A 22,397-nucleotide genomic window follows, 5' to 3' on the forward strand; every position below is an offset into this window, starting at 1 on the left:
GCTCACTCCGAGCTGTGTCGACGATCCAGCAAATACGCGCATCCACCCGCTGCTTTTTTTTCTTGTTCTTCGTGTCGGTGATGTAGAGCTCAATCCTGCGCCTAGTCTGCGCTGTATGCAGTGGAGCTGCAGGGGGCTGAACGACTCCAAGCGGTGCTGGTCGGCCCGATTCGTGGATGTCGCCGTGGTGCAGCAGAGGTAGGTGAGCTGCGTTGGTGTGTGCGTATAGCTGTTGAGCTGCTCGTCGTTCAATGCGCCGTTGGGGGAAAAAAAGGATGAAGTGCACTTTGGTACATGCGCCATGCCACTGTGCTCTCACTGAGTATTTCTGTCTCTCTCCCTGTTTCTTTCGAATTGAGTTTCGTGGCGCTCCCCCTCCACCCCTACCCCCCAGTTGCCGTGCTTGCTGTTGTTCGATGCACTCTCCTGCATTTCGCGGACGCTCTGTGGATGGGCGCGTTTGCCTGGAGAGAAAATGAAACAAAGCTATCCATATGTTCGTGGAGGGGATGAATAGGTTGTGTCGGCGGAGTGGCAGTGATGACGGGAGCCCAGCGCTGCTCGTTGCCGTAAGTGGTGAACGCGTCGAGCACCATCGGAGCCACTCTTTTTGCCGGACGGACTCACCAGTGGGATTGCATCTGCCTTCCCTTCCCCTCTCCCCCTCGGTAACAGCGCTCTCTATCTATGTCTGTCTCTCTGTGTAGCACCCTTTCTCGTACACCTCCCTCTCGCAGAGAACACACAAAGAATGGCGACAGCGCTGGATCCTCTGGACCGTGGAGGAGAGGCGTGGAGCCGAAGTAGAGAGAGTGGCATGTGTGTGTGTGAGCGTGGCGGGAGACATCTGTGGCTTTGTAGTCAATTGATGAGACAGGGCATGGTCGACTCACGTGTGTCTGTCTCTCTCCTCTACCTTTCGTTTCCTTTCACTGCCGCATCCGTCTCTCTCCCTTCGCCCCATTCTTGCCTTCCTCCGTTTGTTTGTGTCTTTCATGTGTCGGACCCTCTCTCTCCTCCTCTTTCCTTTTTTTTTTGAGAGAGGGAGGGAGGGAGGAAGGGAGAGGGGTGTGGGGGAAGGTATGCCCCCCTCCCTCCCTCCCTCTAGAACCTCACCTCTCTCCCTCCCCTCCCCCTTCTCTCCATCGCTTGCCGGATATGTTTACCTTCTTGTATGTTTTCCTCTTTTTCCGATAAGCGAAAGGGAATACAAAAAAAAGAAAAGCCACACACCTGTTTGACGCATTTCTTTGTTGTTCACGCGGTTACGCTTGTCACGGTTACCACGTACATAAAGTCGTGCGTCCATGTGCCTTCGCGGTCTCTGCGAGCGCCACGCCCTTGTGTGTGGGTGTTTTCGTATATGTTGTTTTTTGCTGTCTGCCATCTTGTCCACATCAAAGGAGATTGCAGACAAGGGAAAGACTCGATCTAATGTAAAGAAGCTAGTATTTTGGTCACACAGCACTGAAACCCTCTCTCAGAACGGGGACCCCCTGTTGAGTTGGAGGTCTGCCCTGATGCCCTCGAAACCCCTCCCCAGTTTTTCGTGAACTTCGACAGGGAGTGAAATATGTGTGCTACGCTTGCCCCAATGCCGAATCGGTGACTCTCACCGCTTTGATGTAGCAAGCGTTGCTCCCTTGCGTATGGATGACCAAGAGGACTTCCACCTCTTATTCGCCCTTCCCACACACACCCTCACTTTGCCATCACCCTCTCCCTTTCTCTTCTCCCTGTCCCTTCCCCTGCCCTTTCCTTTTCCGTGCTTGTACACCTTCTATTTCTGCACTCCGCACCGTGTTGCCGTGCCTCCCCTCCCCTCCTACCACCATCACCACACATGTAAATGAGCATGTGCGTGCGGTTGTCTGCCGCTACGTCTGTGCTTGCAAGTCTCTTTCCCACGTCTGTGTTTCTCTTTTCCAGCCCTTCCTCTTACCCCTCCTTCCACCCTCACCTCCCTCTTGCAGTTACAACGTTATCCCTCGCTCCGGATCCGCTACCGCGTCGGCGTCCCCCGCTCTTTCTCTCCCCCTCGTGTTTCCACCCTCCTCACTCGGTCTACCTCGCCTTCTTTTCGCTTTTTCAAAAAAAGCGCTCTCTGCGATTTTTTGCTACCGCCGCTCCCTCCCTCCGTCTTCGTTTGTGTGTCTGTTGTCCTTTTGTTTTGTGTTTCTCCTTGACACCTCGCTTCTCTCTCTCTCCCTATCTCGTATCCCTCTTCCTCAGCGGGCACAGCCCCCTCACTTCCGTCCCTTCCTCATTCTATCACTCTGGAGAGCTCTCACCTGCCTCCACAACCGCCTCGTCTTCTGCTCAACTCCTACCCTCCCCATTCGCTTCAGCATCCTACGCCCATACGCAAAGCTGGTGGCAGCCTCGGCAGTCCTCTGACGATCTGTGGGTTCTCGCTCAGCTCTGCGCACTACCTCTTCGCTTGTTTTCTCCTACTTACCCCCACACCTACACGCCGGAACAGCATGTCCGCCGGTGGCCGTGAGACCGCGCCGACGAACCTGATTCGTCGCCGCAACAAGGATGAGATAAACGGGGATGTCAGCGCCGCCGCCGACCGCTTCCGCAGCCGCTTCGAGAAGGCAACCCTCGAGGAGCGCAAGGCCGCTACCACGACGATGGTGAACGAGTACTACGACCTTGTGACGGACTTCTACGAGTACGGCTGGGGCCAGCACTTCCATTTTGCGCCGCGCTACGCCGGCGAGACCTTCTTCGAGTCCCTCGCGCGCCACGAGTACTTCCTGGCCGCCCGCGGCGGCTTCATGGAGGGCGACCACATCATCGACGTGGGCTGCGGCGTCGGCGGTCCGGCGCGCAACATAGTTCGCCTCACGCGCTGCAACGTCACCGGCATCAACAACAACGATTACCAGATCAGCCGCGCTCGCCGTCATGACGCCCTCGCCGGTATGAGCTCCAAGATCGACTACGTCAAGACTGACTTCTGCAACATGAGCTTAGCCGACAACACCTTCGACGGCGCCTACGCCATCGAGGCCACCTGCCACGCGAAGGACAAGGTCAAGTGCTACAGCGAGGTCTTTCGTGTCATCAAGCCCGGCACCTGCTTCGTCCTGTACGAGTGGTGCATGACCGACAAGTACGACCCCAATGACGAGCACCACCGCACGATCAAGCACCGCATCGAGCTGGGCGACGGCCTGCCGGAGATGGAAACGTGCACACAGGTGATCGAGTACATGAAGCAGGCCGGCTTCGTGGTGGAGGAGGCCATAGACGTCATCAGTCAGTTTGAGTCCAGCTCCATCAAGAGCGTCCCGTGGTACCAACCGCTGCTCGGCAACTACTCGTCCCTGCAGGGCATGCGCTCTACCCCGATCGGCCGCATCTTCACTAACGTCCTGTGTCGCGTGCTGGAGCTCGTGCACCTAGCACCGAAGGGCACGTATAAGGCGGCGGAGGTTTTGGAGGAGGCTGCAGAAAGCCTGGTGTTGGGTGGTCAGCTCGGCATCTTCACGCCGTCTTTCTACATCCGCGCTCGCAAGCCGTCCAAGGAGGTGTAGGTGTTGAGGTTGCAGAAGAACGCTGAACGCACTGGCGGCTACGTCTAACCTCCGCCATACTTGGCCGCCAGATGTGTCGTCTTCCACGGGCTGCGTTTCTTTGGTGATACATGTACAGGGCGTAAATATAAGCACGCTTCTGCTGGAGTGTTTTTTGTTCTTGGTATGTTACCCGCGCAGCTGTTTTTGTTTCTCAAGAGCATTCTTTGTTTAGTTTTTTTTTTAGCGTTGAGGAGATTACGGGGCGCGTTTCTCCCTCCCTCCAAAGACATGCTGCTGCGCGTGTGCGCGAAAAGCATAATAAAGAATATGACAACTTTCGTGAACAGAGGCTCCCTTGACCACTCACACAAATGTGTACGTTCAAGGAGGGCTGAAATGATAAAGGAGAGACTGGCAAGGAGTCTGCACAGTGTGCCGGTGAGGTGGTCGTGCCTGGGGTGTGTCCAGGCGTCTCGATCACCGTGTTCCTATCAGCCTCTCTGTCTCTGTTAGCACGCATGCCTCTGCTTGTCTGGGTGTGCTTTATGTTGTCCGTTGTATTGTTTGCAAAGCCGTGTGGGGTGTCGGCTCCTTTTCTTTTTTTTTCGTTTCGTGTTTCACAGCCTGTAGGGCGGCACCCCCCCCCACCCTCCAGTGAGGTGGTGGTGGTGGGTCTTGAGTTTAACTCAGCATTCGGTAGACAGATACATGTTAGACCAGTCTCGTCCAACGACGATACACAACAAACAAAACAATAAACAAAACGAGAGAAGTGTGCGTGGAGAACGGGGAGGAGGGATGACACGCAACACAACCAACAACAACACACACACAAAAAAAACGATATAGCGTAGAGGGAACAAAATAAAAGACAGCAAAGGGGGTGTGGACATGTACATGTGCGCGTGCATGTGTAGTCTCAGCTTCCTGATTTATTGTTGTGACCTTGCGCATTCGCTGTTTGTACTTTTTTTTTCGTTATGGTCGCTTCGTTCTCCCTTTGCTCTGGTTACTGGATTGCTACGTTTCGATTGTTATGCTGTGTGGGTATGTGGGTATGTGTGTGTGTGTGTGTGTCTGTGTATGTACGTACCCTGGAGCCGCATGAAGGGCAACATCATTATCATTGTCGCTCTCTCGATCTCACGCCGTTGGCAGCGCAGATGCACAGCGAAGGCCGCGTGCATAGTCTTTACCCAAATGCTCGCACCGACATTGACGGAGATGGTGCGCCAAGAAAATGCAGTCACCAAATGAAAAAAAGAATGAAAGCGTCAGGGTCGGTGACCTCCCCCTCCCTTCTGTCCCAGTGTTGCTTTTCGCTCCTCTCTGTTCCGTATCTTCCGGGTTCGCTGTCCTTTATGTGTGTGTCTGTGCGTGCGTGTGGAACTTTCGGTATGCCTCTTCCTCACGTTCGCCGTCTCCAGCAAACGTCTCCGTGGATGTAGGTCGAGAGGAGGTGAAGCGCCATTCGAGCCTGCGTCTGTGTGCGCGTATGATATGTGGCTGCACACAGAGAGGCAGGCAAACGCTGGGACTGATACGGAGAAGGATTGACCACTCATTAGACTTGCTCCCCCCATCCACCCACCCACCCTGTCCATACCTTAAAGTAGGAGCAACTTCCACATCCATGCACGATGCTCGAAAAAGATGCTTGTAGTATTACGCGAGCGCGTTCTGTGATGCTGTAAAGAAGCAAACGGCTTCAAGTGCTGCACATGCACGCTAAAGCAAAACCTCAGCTTCAGACGGCAAGGGCAAAAAGCACCAGGGAGGTTTGAGAGCGGCAGCATTCGGAGGCGCATGTAGGGGGGCGCACCTTGTTGACCGTCAACACGCATGTTAGCTTACGAGTGCGGGAGAAGCTCCGTCGGGGGAGGAAAGGGGGAAAGTGGAAAGAAGTCGAGGAAGCTCTCTGCGCCTATGTGCGTGTCGGATGGCTGTAAAGCCTCTCTTAGTCGTTGTCTCTCCCTCTCTAATGCACCACTACGCCCATCCAACCCTGCCGCACATCGCAGTGCGCTGCCCGGAGGGACACGTCAAACAGGCGGTACGGAAGAAGCAACGTCACGGGAGGCAGCAGAGATGGCTGCTGCGGACCTCTCTCTCTCATCCTTCTCCGCCCGCGTCGTGCGCACGGGAGAGTTGCGCGCAAGGTGCAATCCTCGATGTCCGCCCATGGGGTCATTCTCCTTCCATGTATCTCACGTCTCGCCTCATCTCTCCCGTAATTTTTCTTTCTGTCTTCTTTTGTTTTTCGTCCTCGCTGATGTGGCTTCTGATGCGTTTCTGTTCCTTCGGGGCGTGAGTATACGTCCAATTTGAGGTACCCCCGCTACATAATCAACGCTTGTCGCGTTCGATCTCTCTTTTTCTCTGGCAAGTCTTTTCGTGCATCAACACCCACACCCACACGCACACACACACACACACACACACACACACACATACACGCCTGTCCCCACGCGTGAGAGCCATGCTCAGCGAGAGTGAACATCACCTGGTGGCTGTGGCCTTTCAGTCCATGGACCCCAACAACACCGGTATGGTTGCCCTAAGCGAAGTCAAGAAGCGGTACTTCGCGTATGCGCACCCCCGCGTAAAGGAGGGCAGCATGGCGCCATCCGCCGCACGCGACACGCTAGACTACCATTTTGGCGTCTGTGCTGGCGACCATGAAGGCAGCATCACCTTCGATGAATTCCTCGCATACCACGAAAAGCTCGCCGACGAGGCATACGACGAGCACGTCGGTGACGTCGCCGCCTTCACGGAGAAGACGATTATGGAGTTATGGAGACTCGGCGACATGTTGCTGCCGACAGGCGTGCGTCCCGCCATCCCGGTCACGCAGACGCCGGCCGGACTGTACGCGGTGACGCTCATGACGTTGGTTTGGGTGGAGCGTAGACAAGTGGCTGCACCTCCGGCTTCAGGTCAGCAATCGTCCAGCAGCGGTGGTGCCGCGCACGATGATCTCTTTGTGCTCCGCGGGATCAAAGACGTGGTCCGCCCCATCTTTACCCGCGGTGACTTGCCAGACGAGTTGCAGGGTTACTTCGCGTACCCGGAGGAGTTGTCCGGGATGGCGGTAGACTACGTGGCGCCTCGTTTGTCGATTCAGCGATGGTACGACTTCACGTGGGAGTACTCGGAGGGCAAGTACTGCGGCGTAGAAGGCATCATCTCCACCCGTGTTGACCTAGAATCTTTGCCTGCTGGTCTACGGCAGTTTGTCTGCGAGCATGCCACAGCGGTGTCGCGCGGCACGACATGGATGCAGACAAAGCCCATGATGAATCCCATGTACAAGAAGACGAGCTCCGCTTACGGATGTGGCGTCACCGAGGAGTGCCGCAAGATCCACCACTGGAAGGTGAGGACTTTTGAGGGGAAGCAGTACGGCAACCAGTACCAAGGCCTCTGCGGTAAGTTTTTTTCCAAGTTGGGGGCGCCGCTGAAGTCCAACACTGCCACAGGCATGAACATATAGAGTGCCGGTATTGACGTATGTGGAACTCGACAACCTTGAAGGGCAATGTGTGAGTCGCGCGAGCTTGCGCTTCGCCTCTGGCCCCTCCTCCGCTTTCCTGTGCGATGCTATGTTAAGAGTACATGGGTGGGTGGAGCAGGAGAAGGGGAAAATGCTGCGCCGTTTGTTTGTTTTTCTGACCTCCGCTACGGTCGCCTCCACGGCACGCGCGGCTTCTGTCGATGATGACACGTGTGATGGAATACAAGAGGGACGGAGAGAGAGAGACTGCAGAGCAGTTGTCGCTCTCTCATCAAACCGCCGTCTTCCTTCACCCCCCCCCCGGTGCCGCCGCCCTCCTCGCCACTCGTCTGCGTCTGCCTGTTTACAAACGCACACAGTCGCCTTGGTCTCAAATTGCCTCATGATGCTTCTCCCGTTAGCCGATGTACACAATATGATGTGCACTGTTGGGAAATACCAGCGCCATTAGACACAAATGCATTTACCAACTTTCATGAGTGAGGGTGTCGCGTGGCTAGCACGGATTCCCGACCCTCCTCTTCCTCCTTGGAGAGAAAGGCGGGAGACAGAGAGAGGAGGGCCAAGGCTGCGCTTCCTGTTTTCAGTCGCGTGCCCACCGCAAAGGACTCTTCTGTTCCCTGCGTTGTGCCTCTCCCTTCCTGCGTGCGCATGCAACCACCCACGCTCGTCTGCATCTTCCCTCTGCGAAAATTGAAGGCATCACAGTCGCACGGCCTTACGGCCGGCTGCGACGCCCCGCCTGCGCTGAGATGCTCCGAGTTGTCTTTTTTTTGGTTTGCTCGTTTTGTCTTTCCTTCTTCAAGCACACCCTCACCCGTCCTCGGAGTCAACGTCGCTTTTCCTCTTCCCCTTTCCCACCTGCACTCGCCACTGCTCCGCCCCTGTGTGGCTGCCTTTCTGTGTGACGCGAAATCCTACCCCAGGACTGTACGACCTTCGCGCTCTCGTCATCCTCGCATGACCACCACAGCACATCTTCTTTTTCCTCATTCCGTTTCTTATCACTCGTACAAACTCACGTTGGCTTCCTCAAGGTCTCACCTGTACAACTGCGCAGCGCCGGCATTATTGGTAAGGACTACGCCAACTCCCCCGTCAGGTACTCCCTCGCCATTCAGAGCATTGCAGATGAGGTCTACTATGTGGATGTGATCCAGGACACCTTCACCTGCATCACTTACCGCCTTGTTCTTGTCGCTGGCGGTATCGGCCCATCTTTCTGATCACAATGCGATCGTGCTGTCCGCCGAACCACTCCCACCACCAAACTAGATGTACCTCGAGACGAGGTCGCACACAACGGAAGTGGTGGCTTACGTTGTGGCAAAGCTCAAGGAGCACGTCTGGTGAACTGTCATGAGCGTGTTTATCTGCATCTCAAACCCGGTGGATGTGGTAGCTGTTTCCTTGCAGAAGGCACTTTGCATCCAGCTGAGGCATTTCATCTGCATCGCCGCCTACCTCAACTCGGCTAGACAGAACCCGCTCCCGGTCCGGGTGTTGAAGGGCAACGTATCGTCGGTGTTTATGTAATCTGTCGTCATGCTTGGCGAGAACGTTGACAAATGTATGGCAGCGTGGTCGAGTGCCAAGGTAGGCACCGCGTTTCTGGGCCTACTGCAGCGCTCACTACCATGCCCCTTGCTGCTGGACGGAGAGCACGGCGAAAATGCTGTGTTTGAGAAGGTGTCGGTGGTCATTGGTGCCTTCGGGTCGAGGGCATCATCGAACTAGTTCTGACAGAGGAGAACGCCGGTTTTCACCACTTCTGCGACGTCACTCGTGTCTTTATGAGAAAGACCATAGAGGCGCATCCCCTGTCAAGCAGGAGCGCGCCTGGCCGCCTGTCTGTAGATGTGTGTGTATGTGTGTCTCCCGCTGTGCCTGCCCTCTCTCGGCGATCCCGTCTCAGTACGCTTCAGCAAGGAGGGAGCGCACGAAGTGATCTCGAAGTGGCGCAGAAGAATGAAAGCCTGAAAACACCTCATCGAAAGCAGATGATGGGGCAAATCAGGCAAGGCACAACCAGTTTGGGGTGAAGAAGTCGAAAGTGAGCACACGCACGCGGCTGCATACACCGATGTGTACTTCCCTTCTTTTGCCAACGCGAGAGCGGAAGGAAATGCAAGAAGGGAGAGGGACTTAAACCGAGAGTCATACCGGCAGGCGCAGATGTGCGTATATGCTGCCTCTATATATTGGCGGGAGCGTGGCGCCTCCTGTCACTCGCAGCTTCCTGCTTCACTTCGCCGTGTCCCCAGTTGTACCCCTTCGAGTCTCGCACATGGGAGTACAACTCGGTCTGTCGACTAGGCTCTTGTCGGGCGCAATGTGCAGGTCACTCCAGGGCTCCGACCGCGGTATCTCGTCCCAGTGGCAGGCGGGGCCAACTTCCGCAGAGCAGCAGGGATGCTCCGAGCATACGTGTGTTTGGCACGACACGACACGGCCACGCGGTGGATGGACAGTGGCGCCGTGTGCGGGTCCATCGGAAGGTGGGCCGTGCCTGCGAATAGCTGGAACCGTCCCCGGAGGCTGCGAAGCTGCGCACGCGTTGCCGTGCTCCGAATACTCTGTGGAGGTCACCCCGTGTGTTCTGCGAGCGGCACGGCGTTTACCCCACGGCGGGGGCGGCTTCCGTGAATCTGCCGCGGGCGGGGCCCTTGAGGCGATGGATGCACTCCTCCGACATCTGCGCCCCCTCCCTCAGCGGCATGACGATGGCGCCATCCGCAATCAGCATCTCCATGTGCGCAGAATGTCTCCGTCTGACATACGTCCTATCGCGTGAGAGAGGGATGGGGTGGTGTGGGATTCGTGGAATCTGGTGTGATGGGCGTGCGAGTATCCAAATGTTTCTGCAGGGGCCGGGGCACTCACCTGCGGGCGTGGGACAGCGAGGAGGAGGAGAGCATCACGAGAGAGCGAGAGAGTTTGTTGTCGGCACCGACTGCCAGATGACACATCCATGCGCGGGAAAAAGGTGCAGCTGGAGGTGGGAGTGGCAATTTGGGTTTGTCGTTGTTCCCCCACCTCCGTGTGAAACGGCGGAAAGGGGTATCTGGCCTCACCACAAACGAAACGGCAAGTCCCAGCACTGCTACACTTCTTCTGTTCTCTCTCTGCCCCGCTCTTAGATGCCGTGACGCGTGCGAGGGAAAGGCGCCTGCTGTGCAACGAGGAGTCTGCGCGTGAGTAGATTTTGACGCGGAGGGGTTTCCCTTCTTCGTGCCGTTCGCTCGCTCACTTTCCGGTGGGTCTTCCGTAGCGCCCACGGTCCGTTTCCACTTCACAACGATCGCTGACGTTCTCTCGACCGTGCCCGCACGCGATCGATGTACTCTTTTCCTTGATGCGTTGCCGTTTCCTTTCACCTTCCTCTCTCTCCCTCCCACCCTTTCTCCGCCCCACCTCCGTCCCTCTCCACACCTCGATTATCTCTCAAAGTGTGTGCGCACGCGAGGCCAACGAGAAAGAGGCCAAGTGTGCGGCTAGCCACTTTTTGCTTTGCTCTAGCGTCGCTTGAAGATCCCGTTCTCCCACCATTCCTCGCCTTGCTCACGCACTACTGTGAATCCGCAAGTGCAGACAACCACCAGTATCATCGACAGAGGGGGGGGGCATCATCGCCTCCTTTACTGCCAGGGCAGCTACAGGCCTCCCTCTTTTCCTTCTCTCGATTTGTCTCCTCTGCGGTCGCGCGCGTCCTGCGTTGTGTGTGCACGAGGTGGGTTTCTTATTTCCTTCCATTTATCTTTTTTCTGGTGTCCTGCACACCCCCTCTACGTCTTGGTGCCGTGTGGTACGCGTTGCGTGAGCGCCTCGCTGCCGGAATGGGCGATCTCGAGCTTCCTTCCACTCAGTTTTCTTCTACCTCCACAGGCGCTCCCCCCTTTTTCTCGATCTATACCTCCTCCTCTATTGCCATCCTCACGTGCGCTGGCCCTGGTGCGCGTGACGCACTCGTTCAAGAAGCAGCAGCATCAACGTACGTCACCGATCTAAGCAGCTCTTCTGTGGTTGGTCTTATTGTTGTGTGTGTTTATGTATGCATGTATGTGTGTGTTCATCGTCTTTCAGATTTGATCGTTGAGTCCCTCCACTGCTTCACGCACACGCACACATGTATACGCCACTCCCTCTCTTTCCCTCTCCCGGTGGGATGACTGTGTCCCTGCATGACTTGATCAAAGAATGGGAGGTGGTGAACGCGGAGCTGTGTAGGGCCTCCCTGGAGTCCCACCAGCGCTATTCGTTCCCAGCTAGCAGCCAAGGCAGTTCAGATGATAACGATTGCTCTGCGGAGGGCCCCTCGTCCTCTTCCCCTCCACTGTCCAGCACCACCACGTACGCGCGCGTGTACAGCCTCCTCTCGCGCGTGTGCCACATTGCGGAGGACGCCCGCTATAACTCCTTCTGCATTATACAGCATCTCCTGTGGGTGACCATCGTCGCGTGGGCAAATCAGATGGCAAACGCCTCCGGTGATCTTATTCGGCTTCCGAGAGGACTTCGACAATACTACGAGGCGTCCCCATGGTGCGCGACACGGCGCGGCAGCTCACAACGCGACGGCATAAACGACGACACAGCTGGCAAGACAGCGTCTTCGGCGTCCACCCCGGTGCAGCGGACATCGTTTCCATGTGCTTTGCTCCCACCGTTAGAGTTTTGGGACCCCAGCGAGCTGGAGGAGATGGCAGGCGCACCGTCCCCCGAACCGGAAGTCGTACGCAACGCCTCTCTCCACCGCGCGCCGAACTTGCCTGAAGTGTGGAGCAATGCCGTTCAACGCATATTTGCACTGTGGTGCACCACGCCAATGACTGGCTCTTGTGCCGGAGCTGCACAGCCATGCACCGCCCAAAGCGCCTGTGGTACTGCTTCCCCAGGGACGCTAGAATACGCCCATACCTGGGTCATTGTAGCGCAGCACTATCAACGCTTCAAATCGCTGCTTTCTCTCTTCTTTCTCCGCTACGACGTGGTGCTCGAGGACGCAGAGGAACTGCTGCAGCGGCGAGGCCGCCAACAGCTTCCGGAGCAGCAGGAACGCCGCCTCAGCGACCTTCACGATGAGGAAGTGCAGCACGATGGAACACATTCGTCCCGGCTGCCGCCGCTTCCGCTGCGTCGCCGCGGCAGAACTTCGCTTGTGCCATCTTTCAGCATCAGCCCTGGAGGTGCGGCAAGTGCAGCAGGTGCGGACAACAGCGTGAGCAGTTCCAGTACCCCTGCAGCCCTGTCTACAGATCGAGAAGGTACCAAAAAGTCCGGCAAGCAAGCTCGTCTGTCGGCGTGTCCTCCCTCCTCCCTCCCCAGCACCGCCAACCTTCTCAGGCATCTCATGCGAGCCATTGTGAACGAGAGCCTTGCGAAGATCCAGGAAGTGACTGGTGAGGTCCTTCTCTTGCTCTTGCTACCCCACGTCCACCGCGCTCGTATGCGAAGCCAGGTCACGACACCTGCTAGCGACACCAGTAATTCCGGGAAACTGTCCCATTCTGCGCCGCCGCAGAACAACTCCGCGACGGGCGAGGCAGATACGGGAAAGGAGGCGTCATCGGCATTAACAACGATGCACCAGCTCTCTGGCATGTCCAATTGGCACAGCGATGAGCAAGACGACGACGACGATCACGTCGTCTGGTCATCGCCGCCCTCGCCACTGCTCTCATACACAGCTGCGTGTTTCAGCCACGGCAACGGCGACGCCCCTGCGCCAGCTCCCAGGGCCGGCGCACCTACCACGGACTCCCACGTGAGAGAACGGGCGCAACAAGAGGAGTACGTTGCGCGCAATGTCTTCAAGCTTCTTCTCATGGTTGAGGACTGCCGGGTGCAGGTACTCGAGCGTTGGCTCGTCGAGAAGGGCAAGCGTGTTGCCTTCTTCTATGGTTCACAGCTTGCTGCCAACCTTTTCGACAATGCCGCGGTACACCAAGCCGCCTTTGCCCACGATCCCTCGCCCTGTGACCCCTCCGTTGTGACCATCTCCCCAACTCGCACCCTCGCTGATGCGAATCGAGTACTTCGCGAGACTCTGCAAGCGTACGTCCGGCTTCGTGCCAAGTTGCTCTTCCTTAACGCCGGTACGACGCACTTTCTAGACGCCCTGACCCCGTGGGGGCGGACGCGCATGCTGGAGAGCCTGAACGCTTTCCTCTGCGGCTTCTGCGGTGTGATACTGCCCTTCTCTCTTCCTTTGGATAGCGGTGCGCTTAACAAAAGCACCGCTGAATCCTCCAAGGAGAAAGCGAGCCAGGCAGCGTCGTCGCCGCTGGACGGCTGCGACGAGTCGGTTCTTTTCACCCCGATGAACGCCGCCGTCGCCGACTTCGCGCAGGAGTGGGGAGTGCCACTCTGGGTCGCCATGTGCGACGATGCGCAGCAGCGTATGGAGGCACTGAAGCATGTCGAGCAAAGGCGTGCCAAGCGACCAAAGGAATGCATGACACTACCTGAGAACGAGTGTTTGTGCGTCATGCAGGCCGCCAAATATCAGCAGCGGCAGCGACGCGCGATGGAGGGGTGGCCAGATGGGGACGTGGGCGAGAAGGACCACTGGCGCGGCGGTCTTTGCAATACGGCCACGTCATCGGCGCCCGTCACGTCTTCCTTCACCGCTGCAGCCGTCAGTGCCGTCGATGATGATCGTGCCGAGAAACCCGACACGCGCGACCGTCACTCTGTCGCCTCTACCGAGCTGGAGGATGCTGTGTCGCCCACGACCAGTATCGTTTGGCTGCCGAGGTCGCCGACCGTTGCAAACGAAGGCGAGGACGGCAGCGGCGGCAGTGACATCCGCCGCCATGGCGGTGCCGAGGGGGCGAATCGAGCTTTCACTCGCCGCCGCGGCAGAGGACTGGATCTGAAGCGCGTTCTGCAGCAGCAGCAGCAACGTCGCGCACGCCTTGGTAACGTGAAGCTCCCGCAACGAGGAGTAACCGCAAGTAGAGTCTGTGACCCGCTCGCGAGCAGCGAGGATGGCGGCGGTGACGTTGTCGAGAGCCTCTACACGGGGGAGTCCGCATCAGTGGGCGACGATGGCTCTGTGACCGCAGCTGCTGTGGGAGCAGGAAACAGTGGCGACAACGTCGGTCGTCTGCGGGGCAACACTGGTGCGTCCGCGACGGAGGAAGGACGACGTAGTGGTGAAGGCCTCACCACAGCTGCCGGTTCTCACGCGAAGCGCTTTTCTCGCTCCGCACAGCTACACCAGGTGGCCACCTTGCCAGATGAAGGCTTCCCGTGTCTTCTCTACCTAATGCCGCGCCGTAGCCGCTTCGCCTTGCTGGACAAGGCAGCAGCGGCTGTGCAGCAGCAACTCTTCACGCGCTTTAGCGCCAATGTGCAAGCCTACCTCTCCGACTACCTGGCGGAGTGCGAAACGGCAGCGGCAGCCAGCGCCGCCGCCGATCAGCGCGCAGCCTTAGCCTCGCAGAAAAAGAAGCGAGAGAAAGCAACTCAAGTGACGACCATGGGAGGGCATGCGGGCACCGGCACTGCGGCTGCCTCCTCCATCGCCGTCGTCACACCATTTCCCAAACCTTTGCTTGCCCGCATGATTTTCCTCTTGGAGATGACCTACGCTGCATTGCAGGGGCGCGGCGGTGTTACGAGCGAGAGTCACGACAACCACACCGAAGATAATCACGCTACCGGTAATGGTGGCAGTCGGCGCCCGCTGATGGAGACGGGCCTTACCGCCACTGGGCAGGAACTCGGCGCCGCCATTCTCGAGCAGGGCAACGGCGAGTTTGACAGTGCCGTCTCCACAACGCTTTCCACGCCAACGTCGCCAGCTTTGCTGGCCATTGCTGCCGTCCGCAAAGGCTTCCAAGGCTTCCTCATCTCCCTGGAAAAGCGGGCCGTGTTGGCACTGGTGGGGGCGCTGTATGGCCTCGTACAGGAGGGCGCGGCCCAGCAGCCGCCCGCGGCCCAGATGGATGCCGTGGACACCATTCTGAATATGGCTTCGCTGCTTAATTCCAAGGACATGTTTGTGCTGCTGCTGAAGGGCTATCTCGCACCGCAAGTGATGATGTGCCGATCGCAGCCCGAGATTGTGGTGGAGTCACAGGTGGTGGACCGTATGGCCTACCGCCTTGGCGCGGCAGTGGCGGCGCCGTGCATTACGTTGCTGAGGGACCTGCAGCTGGCCATGTCCGATCCTCGGAGCACGATGAGATCGCCATCTCCCTCTGGGGCACGCGCAGAACCTGCGGAGGCTTGGGAGCTGAATGCCACACACGGGAGTCTCAGCGGAGACGGCAGAAGAGGCGACGGCGGCGATTTTGGAGGCGCGAGTAGCAGAAACATGGCCACGGAATGTGCGCAGCTCGTGGCAACGCGAGACGCAGAGACGCTAAGAGCCATCCGTCCCCTGCAACACGGCGCCTTCGGCCTCATCCACCGCGTTCGCGTTCTTTGCCAAGCCTGGTGGCAGCCGCACACAGCCGTGTTGGTGTCTTCTCGGCGACTACGCCAACTGTGGGAGCAGCACCAGCTGCTGGACGAGCGTTTCGTCGACGCGGTGCTGAGCGTCGAGTGGCAGTACAGCGGGCACTCTGAACCGTTTCGCGGCTACGGGCAACAAGTTAGGCCAAGGGAACTCGAGAACAGCAGCCCGTTGCATCCGCTGGGCAGTCATTGGTGGCACGGCGACGGAGCCCAGAACACTGGATCGCTCGCTGCAGGGACGCAGCTGCGCACCGTGACGGCAGCCGCAGTCGTGCGCGGCTTCTCCTCGGCGCTGGGCAATGCGGTGCGTCGCACAGGCCGTCAGGCCGGTGACTTTGGCTACGACGACTCTGACAACGAATCCGAGGACTACAGGGAGGCCTACGGTGGACTGCTGACGCTGAGCACGTTGCAGCAGTACAGCAGCGCGTACGCGCCGTCAAACTCGTCGTACAGAGGCAGCAACCTCTCGTCTGTTGGAAGTCCCGGTGCAGTAGGCGGTCCAGGTGCAAGTGGGGTGCACCGGGGGACTTCCGATGGAGGTCAAAGCACGACTGCCGACGACCACGCCTCAACCGCCGTGCCGGCGGACGGGCAGCTAGAGCGGAAGCGGCTGCGTTGGCCACTGGGCAACGGCCAGCTGTCCTTCTACATCTTCTCCAGGGGCGCTGCCAGCGCTGGCCGTAGCGCCTCCCAGGGCGTGCAGATCGTGGGACCCCCACTTACGTTGCTGGTGTGCCAGCTACTGGACCGCGCAAGTGAGCAACTGTACACCTTCGACGCGCTGCACAAGGCGCTTCCGGTGCAGGCACCAAAACCGCTGCTCGCCCATATTCTGCACGAACTTGTCAAGGCCGGCATTGTCGTGCGCAGCGTGGCTGCCGGGACTCGACAGCTGACGTATCAGCTTCGCAATGATACCCGCGAGGTTCTTCAGCGCAAGGTCATCGTTGACGTACGCGCCGCTGCTCGGCAGCAGTGGGTGACGCAGACAATGGCTATGACGACCGCAGACGCCGCCGACGACGGTGAAGACAACAGCTCTGAGAGGGGCGGTGCTCGTAACCCTGCGTCCCCGGCGAACCCGACGGAAGCCGCCACTGCTTTTCCCACGTCATCACTGAAACCGGCGCGGCAGGCGCGCCTCGACGCACCTGCCAAGGCGAAAGCTGCACCGAGCGCGTCAGTCGATGAGCCGTCGTCACCGACGTACTCGCTCGACCGTACACACAAGATCAAGGTGTGCATTGTGCGGATCATGAAGGCCGAGCGCGTTCTCCCGCACCGCGAACTGGTGGAGCGCGTCGCGCTCGCATTGGAGGACCAGTTTGTGGTCACCCCCAGCCAGTTCAAGCACTGCGTTGCACAACTCATTGAGAAGGAGTTTCTCCAGCGCGGGGAGCAAGCGGAGTACATGTTCGTGTCGTAACTGGTATGAGGTTTGGCAAGCATGTAGGATTGGGCCCGCGTCGGAGCGCGACTGAACCGGCAGAGAAAAAAGCATATGTCTCTGAATGTACACGCACTCACCACGTTTCTCTGGACTTGCGTGTAGCACGAGACACGAATCCTTGCTTGCTGGCAAGGGGTGATTGATCTAGCCGAAGAACGCACAGATGCATTCTTAGCGTGTCGCAACATGACAACTACATCAACAAGTGTCCTCGAGTCGTGCAGACTGCTGAGAACGCCACGTTCACGTCCTCGCGTTAAAGCAAGGCGACCTTGTCACCCACCGCACTGCACTGCACGCGCGTGCTGGCACAAGTTACGGATCTGTGTTGTATGTGCACCGCTATTCACTTTTTGGTGCTGCGTTGCTCATCATCTCACCATCTCCACATCTCCCCTTCCACATGCATCCGTTTTCTCCTCCTCGCACCCTGTGACGCTCCCTCTTGCTTGTTTGTCGTGGTCATCTCAGCATCTTCGATGTTAAGAGGGCACACCTACACAACGGCGCAAGGATTGTATCTCTCCCCTTTTTTCTTTCATCACACTCTTGGTTTGCTCCACGCATACACAAACACGGCAGCACGACACTTTTTGCACGTACACGATGTTGCCAACGACGCTGAAAAGCTGCATGGACGAGCTCTCTCGGTACATGGACGTCTTCACGTCTGCAGCGGGCAAACCGCAACACCTCACGATTGTTGGTGATTGTGTCTACTGGACGCAGGGCAAGCAGCAGATGCTGTACTCGGCGCCGGTCGGCTTGGAAGTCGCCGAGGCCTTCCGTGTCATTGCCGCAGACGAGCAGGAAGCCGGGGACGAGAAGCAGCTCACCAAGGAGGAGGAGATGCTGCGCGAGCGGACGCGCAGCCAGACGACCGGCATCAAAAAGTTTCACGTTCGCTGCAGCGACGGCGCCATCTTCTACACGAGCGGCGTCGAAGTGTATGTCTACTACCAGAATGGGCCGCGTGCCGGCAAGACACCTCTGAAGCTGTTCGACTACATGTCTGAGAAGGACAAGGCTCACTTCAAGGCGATGGGCAGCAAGCCAAACCTCTTTGTGCAGGCCATCAAATCCTTTGATGAGTCGCACCCGAGCACCCACACCGTCATGACGTTTGCCAATAACAACAATGTGTACAAGGCAACCCTGACGGAGAACCCCGAAAGCGAGGAGATACCGCTGGCCGTCACCGTTGAGCAGATCACGCACATCGGGGACGACTTGCACCAGTGCGGCGTGGCCGATTACATCATCCAGGAAGAGTTCTCGCGGTACACTGGGCACTACGCGACGGACCGGTACATTGTCTTCTCCTACATCGACTCCTCCAACATGCGCTCTGTGGCCCTGCTCAGCAGTGTGGGGTCTCCTGAGGTGCCGGCGGCGGAGCCGATGTGCCCGACCTACGCGACAGAGGTGGAGGAGATGCCGTACTCCCGTGTCGGTGACCCGAACGCGCGCACGACACTTGTCGTGTACGACACCGCCACGAAGCAGCTGCGTCTGCTCCCCGACGTCGCCATTCGAAGGGTGGCACCGTGGGCAGAGTACATTCTTCGCTTCGGCTTCAAAGATGCAGAAACCCTCTATCTTTCGGTCGTGAGTCGCGCACAGGAGGACTACGCGGTGATGTGCTGCCCCATCGCGGCGCTACCCACCATCGCCAAAGAGGAAGAGCTGCGGTCCCTCTACACTGAAAAGGACGGCCAAGTCGCTGCGAACATTATTGGCGATGCCGCCGCGCCGGAGTTGCACGTGGAGTGGAAGCAACACATTGACTTTGCGTGGGTGGAGTGCCCGCCCGGGGTGCCGGTGCACTACGGCAAGGTGTACGACGTGCTTTGCTGCCACGCAGCAGAGACGGAGACGGCGCATTACCACCTCTACGCCCGTCCCGCCGGCGACCGCAATCCAGAGGCATGGAAGCCGCTGACGGCGGGAGCGTGGAACGTGTGTGCAGGCACGCAGCATGTGTGTGAGGACCGCGTGTACTTCCTGGCGAACGCCGAAGGGCGCCTGAAGCGCATTCTGTACTCCGTGCCGCTGTCGCTGGAGAGTGCGCCGCGCACGGCCGACGCACTGACGCGCCTCACTCCGCTGGACGAACACGTCTACAGCTACTGTGTCAAGGGTGACCATCTCTACTACGTCTCCAGCACCGCCGCTGCACCGGCGAGGCTCTATGTGAGCTGCGTATCAGCACCGCAGAAGAGAGCGGAGGTCACCGTTCCGTCATTGATCGCTACAACGCCAGGAGCCGACCCAGCCACAAAAACAGATCCAGCCCACTACTTTGGAGGTCTGCCGGTTGTGACTCCGAAGATTGTGACCGTGACGAGTCGTCGCAGGGTACCACTGAGCGTAGCGGTGTTCGTCTCGCCAAGCGCGCCAAAGGATGCACCAGGGCCACTAGTCCTGTTCATCTACGGCGGACCACATGTGCAGCTTGTGTTTGAGAACGACTACGAGACCCGCTGCAAGGCCCCGGTGCAGGTATTGCTGCAGCACGGCATCTCTGTTGCCTTAGTGGACAACCAAATGAGCAACGCCAACGGGCTGCGTGACTTGAGCATCTGCAAGAAGAACTTTGGCAACTTCGAGACAGACGACTACGTCGATGTGACGCAGTACCTCTGCAACACGCCGGCGTCCGAGATCGGTTTCCCCGCCAGCCTCCGTTTTGACGCAAAGCGTGTGGCGATCTGTGGCTGGTCCTACGGTGGCTATGCAACCCTCCTCGCCATGTGCCAGGCGGCGGATGTCTTTCGGATCGGCTTCGCCGGTGCGCCCGTTGGCGACTGGAAACTGTACGACACAGGCTACACAGAGCGCTACATGGGGACCCTTTACGAGGCGGACCGCAACGCTGAAAGCGGTGCATCACGAAACAGGAACGAGACCTACATGACGTCCACCATTAGCCACTACGCCGGCGGCTTTCCCGAGGAGTGCAACCGCCTCTACATCGCACACGGCCTCCTCGACGAGAACGTGCACTTTGGCCACAGCTGCCACGTTGTGAAGGCATTGATCGACAACGCCAAGCCGTATAGCATGCTGCTGTACCCAGGAGAGCGCCACGGCCTGCGCCAGAACCGCCAATCACGCCTGCACCACGACGCACTTCTTGTCAAGACCCTAGAAGAGCAGCTCTAGCACAGATATCTAAAAGAAGAGGAAGAGATGATCGCATCTCTCTCGAGATCGCCTTATTTTTCAAACCTCCGCGCCATGCCTTTACGGCCGCCGATGTCGCGCTTTCTGAGGCGAGAAGTCGCGAATGTTGTTCCCCATGCTTGTCATTGTATCATTGAGGGTCTCCTGATGGTGTCGCATGCTCTGTTCTTGTACCATGTTGTCTTGTGTTCGCCTCTATCTCACCTTCGCATTCATCTCTCGTTTCGCGCATGCCTTCCTCTCCCTCTGCTCCACCCCGTGATATCGGCCCTTGCTCTGCTATCCCGGCAGGCCTGCAGCCCTTCTAATGACAGGGGGGACACACCTCACCGCGTGGTATCCCAGCATCCAGCGCCCCCGCTCTATGTGTGGGGAGGCCAATCAGCATCCTTTCTGTCCCTTCCAAAATGCCGAGCCACCACTGGTGGTGAAAGGGTCGTGCGCCTGCGGCGTGGGGGGTGGTCGGAGTGGTGTATCGCTGCTGCTGTCGGTGGGCAGGTCCTGGATAGCGATGCGCCGGAGGGCGCTGCGACACTGCACACGCGTGTACCATCCATGTGATTGGGCAGAGTGTCGGCGTGGCTCAAACGTACCTCACCTGGCCAAGGCGAGGGATGCGCCAGGTCGCGGAAGGCACCATGGGATCAGCTGTGGGGCGGCCTGCGAGGCGGGGTGTGTTCAGAGTTTGAGGCAGGGGGCGTGCTCGGATGACCGGGTCAGCGCATGGCTTGTACCGCGTGTCTGCAGCTGCTTCGCCCCACGCCGATGGGGACCTGTGACAGGCCAGGTAGACTGGAGTGGGAACTCGTGCTTCACTGCAGAGAACTGGACACACGTTGGATAAAGGAGCTGAATGCTTGCCGACGATGCTTTGTCGGGTGATTTCAGGCTATGAAAGACAACCTGATGAGCGCCGCAACGTGCAATGCGGAGCCACTCTCCTCGTTCACGGGTGACCGACAGTCCAAAAGGTGCCATTGAGCGAAACAAAGGGCCTTGGAAAAACAAAGAGATCACCGTCTCGCCTCTCACGCGGATTGTCTGTCCTATACCGACGTCCCACCCCCGCCATCTGCCAGCCAGTGGTCGTGCTCGCTTCCTCTTGGGGCGGAGGTGGAGGACACGCAACTCGCACTACAGCACACTGCACGCGTGCCTACTTGTGCTCTGCGCACTAGATACTATCTTCCCAGTCAACGTCACCGTCCGTCTTTATCCCTCTGACACACCCCACCCGCTTCTCACTATCTCCCTTTCGTCCTTGACGAACCATGAGTCTTTTGTATAAACGGTGGGACATGTGCACGCCGCGGTCACCTTATCGACTGCTCCCTTCACACCCCCTCTGGCCACCACCACGCCCAGCCCAGTTCTCCCTCTTCTAGTCAGCGATACGAATCTGCCGCGGCGCCGGCATCTCGTCCACACGCGCGGCCCGCCTGTGCTATGCTGTGATAATGTGAGAGAGAGAGAGATGATGACCTCGTGGGGGTCCGACGCGCGCCTCCAGTCCCCCCCTTGCGCGCGGCGTCACACCCGCGCGCACGCACGACGGAGAGAGCAACGGACGGTGCCGAGCCGCCCACAGCGCCACTGGCACCACATACCGGGGCGTCGCCCCTCCACGCACGCGCACTGGCACGCGCCGGCGCACCTGCCGGCACGCACGCACACATACACACATACACGCGCGCGCATCGACGCGCTCAAAGGCGTCCGCGCCGCTATGCACCAGCACCAGCAGCGTCTGCTCGGGCACGCACATACGCACACCACCGCCATCACCGCGGCGGGCGACGCCGAGGGCCCCACAAGCAAACCCGTTGTCTCCCTTCCTTGTCGCCCCGCAGCCGCACTCACTCCGCTCCGCACGCGCGCCCAAACGGACGCGCCGGAGCGCCACCGCGCACACGACCGACTGCTCCACTGGGGCGCCGCGCTCGCACGCGTCTCGCGTGTGGCGCGGGTCCTGAGCCAAAGTCCCTCGCCCACATAAAGCGCGCCATGCACGCCCGCACTCCGGTGCGGGGGTGGGTGGCGCAGGCAGCAAGTGCCGGGTGCCGGGGGAAACCCCCAGACAGCTACAAGCGTCACGAGGCACCGCCGTACACACCCGTTGCTCGCATGTCGACCAGCGGGGCCACCGGCTGCCGCGGTACGGCTCCCCTCCCAGCGAAGGGTAGGGCGTCTGCATCTCCGCGCCGGCACTCGTGCCGGTGTGCGGGTGATCCCGCGGCAGAAGCTATCG

The 22,397-nt window shown here is 58.8% G+C and overlaps 4 protein-coding genes across 4 annotated transcripts; all 4 read left to right on the forward strand.

Annotated features, from left to right (window-relative positions):
- Nucleotides 1–2,483: 2,483 nt before the first annotated feature.
- LMXM_36_2390 (putative sterol 24-c-methyltransferase) lies at nucleotides 2,484–3,545 on the forward strand (the record flags this gene model as incomplete). Its single annotated transcript, XM_003874541.1, has 1 exon — nucleotides 2,484–3,545. The coding sequence occupies one exon, from the start codon at nucleotides 2,484–2,486 to the stop codon at nucleotides 3,543–3,545; it is 1,062 nt and encodes a 353-aa protein (XP_003874590.1).
- A 2,461-nt stretch (nucleotides 3,546–6,006) lies between these two features.
- On the forward strand, nucleotides 6,007–7,023 carry LMXM_36_2400 (conserved hypothetical protein; the record flags this gene model as incomplete). Its single annotated transcript, XM_003874542.1, has 1 exon — nucleotides 6,007–7,023. The coding sequence occupies one exon, from the start codon at nucleotides 6,007–6,009 to the stop codon at nucleotides 7,021–7,023; it is 1,017 nt and encodes a 338-aa protein (XP_003874591.1).
- A 4,186-nt stretch (nucleotides 7,024–11,209) lies between these two features.
- LMXM_36_2410 (conserved hypothetical protein) lies at nucleotides 11,210–16,939 on the forward strand (the record flags this gene model as incomplete). The annotated part of the gene is made up of 1 exon (XM_003874543.1): nucleotides 11,210–16,939. The coding sequence occupies one exon, from the start codon at nucleotides 11,210–11,212 to the stop codon at nucleotides 16,937–16,939; it is 5,730 nt and encodes a 1,909-aa protein (XP_003874592.1).
- A 630-nt stretch (nucleotides 16,940–17,569) lies between these two features.
- On the forward strand, nucleotides 17,570–20,128 carry LMXM_36_2420 (dipeptidyl-peptidase 8-like serine peptidase,putative; the record flags this gene model as incomplete). Its single annotated transcript, XM_003874544.1, has 1 exon — nucleotides 17,570–20,128. The coding sequence occupies one exon, from the start codon at nucleotides 17,570–17,572 to the stop codon at nucleotides 20,126–20,128; it is 2,559 nt and encodes an 852-aa protein (XP_003874593.1).
- Between the last annotated feature and the right edge of the window lie 2,269 nt (nucleotides 20,129–22,397).

Source organism: Leishmania mexicana, chromosome 20 (genome assembly GCF_000234665.1).
Source record: "Leishmania mexicana MHOM/GT/2001/U1103 complete genome, chromosome 20".
NCBI classification, from domain to species: domain Eukaryota; phylum Euglenozoa; class Kinetoplastea; order Trypanosomatida; family Trypanosomatidae; genus Leishmania; species Leishmania mexicana.